Genomic DNA, 8,906 nt, shown 5'->3' on the forward strand with positions numbered 1-8,906 from the left:
TTCTCCTGTCTCAGCCTCCCGAGTAGCTGGGATTATAGGCGCTTGCCACCACGCCCGGCTAATTTTTGTATTTTTAGTAGAGATGGGGTTTCGCCATGTTGGCCAGACTGGTCTCGAACTCTTGACCCTGTGTTCTGCCTGCCTCAGCCTCCCAAAGTGCTGGGATTACAAGCGTGAGCTACTGCACCTGGCCTTGAAAAATCATTCTTGTTTCTTATTATCATCTCCAGGATTTTCATATGGTAGTAATACATAAAAATATTACTGCCTAACGAGTTTTGTAACGTGAATGAACCGTAATTTACATAACATAACATTCTTCAAGCCACTTAAGTTGCTTCCAGTTTTTTATTATTTTAAAGTAACTTTCAGGAAACAGTTTTATGATAATAACATTAAAATTACATCCGGGGCCAGGCATGGTAGCTCACACTTGTAATCCCAGCACTTTGGGAGTCTGAGGCAGGAGGATCACTTGAGCCCAGGAGTTCAAGACCAGCCTGGACAACATAGTGAGACCTCCTCTCTACTTCTTCTAAAACTAAAAAAATTAAAAAAGAAAATTACATTCTAATTTAATTAGATCCCTGTGTGTTGAGGCTACATCTCTGGTTTAATTATTTTTTTATGTTCTTTGTCTTAAGTTTAAAAAAATATTGCTAATGTGTTTGAACATGTTTATATAGGTATGTGTGTATTTATATAAAATAGTTTATTTCTTAGAATTGCATCGTAATATTCACTTTAATTTGTCTTACTAGCAGAAACCCTTTCTGTGAGTAGGATTCCAAATGCTAGGAAGCTAGGGGAGCCTATCCGAGCAGCTATTCCTTTACATCCACCCTACCACCCTTCAGAGCCTCGAGCACCCTGCCCCATAGGAAAAGAATACTTGCATTCAAGTCACTGTCCCCCAGCTGTAAATTCTACTCAAGAGCATATGGAATTTTCTGGGGTAAGTGGAAAAGCTTACTTTCAGTTGGCTAGAAGTACATGTGTATGTGTGTCTGTCTGTGTGTTGGTAATTGATTAGAAGCCCGTGTGTGTGTGTGTGTGTGTGTGTGTGTGTGTGTGTGTGTGTATGTATTGGTGAAGTCTTTATTCTTTGTCAGGGAAGCCCCTATATTTAAAGAAGTCTCTGCTAGAATTGTCAAGCATATTGCACTAGTCAAAGCATTGTACTCCTTAAAATTTGCCTCTGTATACACCTGCACATTCTTGTTCTAGGAAGATAGGAGAAAGATGAATGTATGTAAAGGGAAATAATAAGAGCCAACACATAGTGAATGTTTATTTTGTGGCAGGCGCAGTTCTGGATACTTTAGGGGTGTTGAATAATTTACTGCCCATAACAACTCTGGAGTAGCTACGATATTTATTGTGGGGAAGCTGATGTAGACAGGGCAAGGTTACGCAGCAGTTACAGAGTCAGGATTTGAACTTGGGCATTCTGGCTTCAGAGTCCATATTGTGTCCATAATTTAATAATTTCAAATTTAGAAAACACAGAGTGGAAAAGAAAATAACCATCCATGCATATTGCCATTATCCAGCATGAACCACTGTTCATACCATACTGGCTTATTTGCTTCAATTGTAGTGAGCTGAGATCGTGCCACTGCACTCCAGCCTGGGTGACAGAGTGAGGCTTCATCTCAAAGAAAAAAAAAAAACCCTTTTTATTTAGTCATCCTGTCCCTATTTTTCTAAAAAGAACAGGACTGGGTTCGGTGGCTCACACCTGTAATCCCAGCACTTTGGGAGGCTCACGTGAGCGCCAGAGTTTGAGACCATCCTGGGAAACATAGTGAGACCTTGTCTCTACTAAAAATAGAAAATTAGCCTGGAGTGGTGGTGCATGCCTGTGATCTTAGCTATTTGGTAGCCTGAGGCAGGAGTGTCACTTGAGTCCAGGAACTGCAGTGAGCTGTGACCACACCACTGCATTCTAGCTTGAGCAGCAGAGCAAGACGCTGTCTCAAACAGAAAAAAATAAAATAAGAAAACAACGGGCAGGTATATACACAAGGTAGATATATAAACAGTGATACGTTCTCATTATTTAAACATTCAAGCAATGCATTAAAAGTACAGAGATGAAATAAGCATTATTAACATTAGGTGACCACATTCTCTACATTCTAGGCATCTAAAAAGTAGAGTGGATAGATAAAAAGAGGGGTTAAAATGGAGTCATAAGATAATGTTTACTTTTGGGGGAATCATAGTGGGAGTTTTGGAGATGGTTCTGAGCTGGTAATATTCTGTTTCTTGACCTGGGTGGCAGTTAAATAGGAGTATTTATTTTGAAATAATTAAGCTAGAAATACTTTATTTTAAAAGTTTCATAAAAATAAGATTATGTTCGTTTTATTTTTTTTTTTGAGACAGTGTCGCTCTGTCGCCCAGGCTGGAGTGTAGTGGTGCAATCTGCACCCACTGCAACCTCTACTTCCCAGGTTCAAGTAATTCTCCTGCCTCAGCCTCCCTAGTAGCTGGGACTACAGGTGCACATGCCACCACACCTGGCTGATTTTTTTTTTTTTTTTTTAGTAGAGACAGGGTTTTGCCATGTTGGCCAGGCTGGTCTCAAACTCCTGGCCTCATCTGATCCGCCTGCCTGTGCCTCCCAGAGTGCTGAGATTATAGGCATGAACCACCACACCCAGCCTACTAAAAGGTATTTAATTTTACTCTAATAGAAAAAGATAATGAAGTGAAATTAAAGATATCATTAAACATTAAATAAATGGCCAGGTGCAATGGCTCATGCCTGTAATCCCAGCACTTTGGGAGGTTGAGGTGGGTGGATCACGAGGTCAGGAGTTCAAGACCAGCCTGGCCAAGATGGTGAAACCTTGTCTCTACTGAAAATACAAAAATTAGCCGAGCACAGTGGCCGGCGCCTGTAATCCCAGCTACTGTGGAGGTTGAGGCAGGAGAATCGCTTGAACCCAGGAGGTGGAGGTTGCAGCAAGCCGAGATCGCACCACTGCACTCCAGCCTGGGTGACAGAGTGAGACTCCATCTCAAAAACAAACCAAAAAAACATTAAATAAATGTTTCTTCATCACAAGAAGTATCTTCTGAAAGATGATCTCTAAGACCAAGAAATAAATTTAGCTGGACACGGTAGCTCATGCCTGTAATCCCAGCACTTTGGAAGGCTGAGGCAGGTGGATCACCTGAGGTCACGAGTTCGAGACCAGCCTGGCCAATATGCGAAACACTGTCTTTACTAAAAGTAAAAAAAAAATTAGCCGGGTGTTGTGGCACATGCCTGTAATCCCAGCTACTAGGGAGGCTGAGGCAGGAGAATCACTTGAACCTAGGAGGCAGATCGAGCCTTTGCACTCCAGCCTAGGCAACAGGGCGAAACTCAAAAAAAAAAAAAAAAAGAAATTTAAAATGTTAAGGGTTTATATTCATATTTTGGGAGGTGTTGTCTTTGTTTTAACTGTTTCAATTTTGGACAGCCTTTATTGACGTCAATACAAAAGATAACCACGTGAATACTCTGTAGTAGTAGTAATTTTTTTGTTGCCCAGGCATAGTGGTAATCCCTGAAATTTCTTATTTAGAGAACACCTGGCCTGTCTTTTTATTTGAATGGCATCCTGAGCCACACTTTTTCTCTGAGCCCAAATTTCTAGACATTGCTCCAGTCCTTTGGTGCATTGGGTATCAATAGGGTATTTTGACAAATGCGCTTCAAAATGGAGATTGAAGGCACGTAGCTTTGTGCCACAGTTCCTCCCTTCCTCACCCCCAGAAAGGTCATGTTTCTTCTTTGTAGCTTTTTCAAATCAACTTTTTTTCTGTTTTTAATAGGATCTAGATGATAGAGTTTTCTTAACTTCCAAGTTGCCGAAAGACAGCAAACAGGAAGTGTACCCAGCTCAGGTCCAAAGGCCTAGGACAAGGAAGTCTCCCAAAGGAAAAAGGTAACATTACTGCAGACTTAAGTGTTTACAGTCTGTTTGCAAAGAAATTTGAAAATGCAGGGCCAAATCTCCAAATTTAGCTGTGAAGACCAGAATGAAATATTAGTTAAAGTATGTATTACAGTTATTTTAAACTAAATGACACTTAGCTATTTTAACTGTCAGATGGTCACTTTTATTACAGAAATGAAAACAGAGCTACAGCCTCATCCTGCATTTCACCTTTTCCCCAGAGGCTGAGAAAGAGATTAACAGAACAAGAATTACATGATGTGTCAGAGAAACTCTCTCAGCGGCTCTCTGAACTAGATTGGGCAAGTCTTGTTTTTTCATCTATGTTGAGATTCCCATGGCTTAAGTGAACATTTAAATAATCTCTCAGTTGAAAGTGAGGTATTAGAAATATAGTTGTGTCTTATTAATAGTTACTGTGAAAATGTTCTGTAAATCAAGCAGATGGAACAGGAAGTGATCTCTCAGCCTTTCATGATCTAACTAAATTTAGTCCAGATTTATCCAAATTTTATTACATTTTGATGAAAACTAAATCATTTAACATAAATGATTATGTTAAGCCATTTTTCTTTAGATATGTCTATACAGTTCCCCTTTGCCGCAAAAGACAGATCTGGTGTGAAATTGGATGGATCACTGATTCTCACAAAATACAATATTACAGTTTTAAGGTATCATTGAATGAATGTCTTAAATCCCTATGTGACTTAGTCAAAAGTTTATTGAAACTTGGTGATCCATAGTACTGATCTACACCTTTTAAAAACTAAACATGTATGCCAGGTGTGGTGGCTCACACCTGTAATTCCAGCACTTTGAGAGGCTGAGGCAGGCGGATCGCTTAAGCCCAGGAGTTTGAGACTAGCCTGGGCAACATGGTGAAACCCCATCTCTACAAAAAGTAAAAAATTAGCTGGGCTTGGTGGCATATGCCTGTAATCCCAGCTACTCAAGTGACTGAGATGGGGGATCACTTGAACCCAGCAGGCAGCCGTTGCAGTGAGCCCAGCTGGCACCACTGCAGTCCAGCCTGGGTGACAGAACGGGATCCTGTCTCAAAAGTAAATAATTAAACATGCATAAGCGTCTGAAAACTTGTTATTAGTGACTGTCAAAGGAAGCTTTATTAAAGGTCTGCCTACTCCTACAAATTTACATTCTGCTGAAGTCAGTGAAAGATGTTGAAAAAAGTTTTCTCAATAGATGTTAAAAAGTGCCCTGGGTGATCGGATTAAAGAAAAGACTGACCATAAAGAAGAAGATACTGGAAATGAAGAGGTAGAGGATGGAACTGAGGAGACACTGTCTCAGCACAGTGATGGCATCGTGGAGTATGGGCCAAAGAAGTCAAGGCCAGGTACTTACCCAGAGAGACTGAGAAGGCGGACATCCATGTGAACTACTTAGGCAGTTCCATCTGTTCTTAATAACTTATATTCTAATTTTAAATAGTTGAGAAATATATAAAAGGATCAGAAGTAATATCAAACACCTGGATCTTCCCTGGCTAGAAGTAGCAGGTGTTAACAGTTATATTTGCTTTAGCCCCTTTGTGTTTAAGAAATAAAACAGTAGAAACCCCCTCTGCTCTCCCTACAGATCTCTTTTCCCCACCCTCAGTGCAACCACTATCTTAAAGTTGGCATTTTTCTTCTGATCCTTGTTTTTATACTTCAACAGCTCATACATTACTTGTCTAAACATACTATTGTTTTATGTTGTTTAGAAATTTACATACTGTATATATTATTCTGCAACTTGCATTTTTTTCTGATATTGTCTTAGAAATCTATTGCTGTTGATACTTATAGATCCAGCTCATTCATTTCAACTGCATTGTAACTGAGTTCTTACAGTGTCACTTTTGTGTGGGTATGTAGCACTAGACAGTTCCCCTATTGCTGGACATGTTGTTTCCAGTTTTCATTACTATAAAAAATCTGCAACGAACAGCCTAGAATATGTGCAAGAGTTTCTGTGATATCTCCATCTAGTAGGATTGCTGGATTGTAAGGCCTACATTTCTTCACCACTGCCAGCTTGCCCACCAAAGTGATTGCACTGCTTTATACTCATATCAGCAGTTTCTGGTTTGCCACGTCTTTGCAGATACTTCCTACTGTTTGATATGCCATTGTTCAAATCCAATTATCCTGTCTTCCACCAACTAAAATCCTGCATATTTTACATTTAGTTTTACCTACTTTGGGCATCCATTGTTTCTTCAGAAATAGCCTTTTTCTGACCCAACTTCCTTAACTTTTTCAGTTTTTTACTCCTTCAAGAATGCTCTTTCCTTCTCTTGATTGTTTCATCTCTCTTCCCTTTAAAAGGACTCAGCCAATTTCTAGGCACCCTCATCCAGGAACCTCTTCCTTTCCCTTATTATGTACATACACATGGTATCCTATTGTGAAAACAGGTTATAAATTAAAATATTATTTCAGGTGCATCTTCAGTTTCTAGAGAGAATACATCATGGGCAGCTATCATTCAAAATAGATTATGCAAGTCAGTTTTTAAAAATACATCTTAGAATTTTAAATGTGAAAGATTTGAATTAAAAGCATGTGAAAAAAATAACAAGCTCAGGGAAAATTTATTTATAAAGGTACCAAAACTAGCTTCCTTGGTCTTAAGGCTATTTTGAAGTGCTTTTCCCACTGGAGTCACCCTCTTCACAACTAGCAGATGCCCAGACACACCTATAGACAATGGGATAAAAAGGTTTGTAGAAAGAATTGGTTTGTTAGATGTCTTTGGTAGTGTGCAATTAAGGGCTAGATTGCTAAGCAGGGAAAAATTGGGACCACTTAGACAATGCTTAACATGTTAACTTTGCCTATAAGCATATATAATAAGATAGATATGTATGCTTACATCCCACCTCCTCAGGACCCAGATAGGTAAAAGAATAGCAGATGCGCGGCTCAGATAATTTATCTTTTCTCTCTTCCCATCTCCCCCATCCCACCGAGAGCACTCTCCATAGTCCTTTGTGCATAGGAGGCATTCCATGTGTTGAATATCCAAAGTTGAATGTAGAAGCTAAGTGTTTGAGACAGTACACATTTGTATGCATTTGTCTGTTACTTGGTGTTACCATACCAATACAAGTTAGTTACAGAAGAGAGTCCCTTTAGCACATTTCACTCATCAGTCTCTTTGGATTTAGTAAAAACTAACTTTGGTTTCCAGCATAACATTCTGGCTATCAGGAACTAATGTTATGTGTCTTTTCTCTGTTGCAGGACTTTCCATGCATAGAAAGCCACCCTACAGATCCCATTCGCTCTCTCCATCTCCAGCTAACAAACGCAAACAGTTCCACACGGAGAGAAAAAGGCAGCGCAAGCCAAGGGAAACAGATACCCACCAATTCCGAGCACAGGTGGTACTTCCCCATCTCTTGACTACCATTAAGCAGCAGCCAATACCATTTCCCCTCAACCAGATGCTACCATGAACATGCTGTTGATTTAAGGCTTAAAATGCATTTAATATTCTTGAGTGGAATGGATGATAGAGAGTTACGTGGCATAGCTTATGTCCCCATTAGCATAAAATTATACTCATGAAACTTAAGAAAAATAACCTGGCCGGACATAGCTTGGTGTTCCAGTAGATTAAGAAAGAGGAGATCAGCATGAGTTGTTATTTTCATAGTGAGCTTCAGAGATGAGGGGAATTTGAGGTGGATTAAAGTGACAGGCCACTTGAGTTACAGAGAAGATGAGATCAAGTACCCAAGACAGGAATAAGAGGAAGGTGGTTGGGATTCAACAACAAGGAGACTGGTATGATTACCTAGGAAGACTTTCCACTGTGGAATGTGGATTTTGAAATGTAGCATGGATTTAGAACACTTAAGTTGTTTACAGTAGTAGGTTTTATAATGCAGTAGGATTTAAAATGGTGAAAAACTAAAACTAATTCAGACGTCTCACACTCATTTGTAACTCAGCATGTAACTTCCCCTCAGGAGAGTATCACAATAATTGCAAAAACTTGAGAACAGAAAAAATGCATGATGTAAAATTTCATTTTATGTCCCAATTATATATGTTAAAGTAATGTAGATTTGTGAGCCGGGCGCAGTGGCCCAGCACTTTGGGAGGCTGAGACAGGTGGATCACCTGAGATCGGGAGTTTGAGACCAGCCCGGCCAACATGATGAAACCCCATCTCTACTAAAAATACAAAAATTAGCCGGGCATGGCAGTGCACGCCTGTAGTCCCAGCTACTCAGGAGGCTGAGGCAGGAGAATCACTTGAACTTGGGGAGTGGAAGTTGCAGTGAGCCGAGTTTGTGCCACTGACTCCAGTCTGGGCGAGAGTGAGACTCTGCTTCAAAAAACAAAACAAAAAAACCCCATACATTTGTGATACAGAGTCTGAAAGGAATTTTTTAAAAAGTGAATGAGCAGCCGGGCGCGGTGGCTCACGCCTGTAATCCCAACACTTTGGGAGGCCAAGGTGGGCAGATCACAAGGTCAGGAGATTGAGATCACGGTGAAACCCCGCCTCTACTAAAAATACAAAAAAAAAAAATTAGCCGGGCGCGATTGCAGGATTTTTTTTTTCTCAAGGCGGAGTTTCACTCTTGTTGCCCAGGCTGGAGTGCAGTGGCTTGATCTCGGCTTACCTCAACCTCTGCTTCCCAGGTACAAGCGATTCTCCTGCCTCACCTTCCTGAGTAGTAGCTGAGATTACAGGCATGCACCACCATGCCCAGCTAATTTTGTATTTTTAGTAGAGATGGGTTTCTCCATGTTGGTCAGGCTGGTCTTGAACTCCCGACCTCAGGTGATCCACCTGGCTCAGCCTCACCGCATGCGACTAAGCTTGGATGCTCAGTTGAGGCACTGCTGGGATTCGAACCCAGGATCTCCTGTTTACTAGACGAGTGCTTTAACCAACTAAGCCATGGTGCTGCCTGTTGTATAT

General features: G+C 40.5%; 1 protein-coding gene and 1 non-coding gene across 2 annotated transcripts in view; one reads left to right on the forward strand and one right to left on the reverse strand.

The window, feature by feature from the left end:
• Positions 1–8,906, forward strand: part of CEP95 (centrosomal protein 95kDa) — a 30,943-nt gene that overhangs the window by 15,127 nt on the left and 6,910 nt on the right. Inside the window, exons 7-11 of the mRNA XM_011929654.1 lie at positions 762–955; positions 3,832–3,944; positions 4,129–4,258; positions 5,163–5,316; positions 7,211–7,350. Coding sequence (XP_011785044.1) covers positions 762–955; positions 3,832–3,944; positions 4,129–4,258; positions 5,163–5,316; positions 7,211–7,350 — 731 coding nt within the window. The remainder of the gene's footprint in view (positions 1–761; positions 956–3,831; positions 3,945–4,128; positions 4,259–5,162; positions 5,317–7,210; positions 7,351–8,906) is intronic.
• Positions 8,820–8,893, reverse strand: TRNAT-AGU. The gene has a single exon. It is a non-coding gene; the product is annotated as a tRNA-Thr (tRNA).

The sequence above is a fragment of the Colobus angolensis genome, unplaced genomic scaffold (assembly GCF_000951035.1).
Source record: "Colobus angolensis palliatus isolate OR3802 unplaced genomic scaffold, Cang.pa_1.0 Scaffold1, whole genome shotgun sequence".
NCBI classification, from domain to species: Eukaryota; Metazoa; Chordata; class Mammalia; order Primates; family Cercopithecidae; genus Colobus; species Colobus angolensis.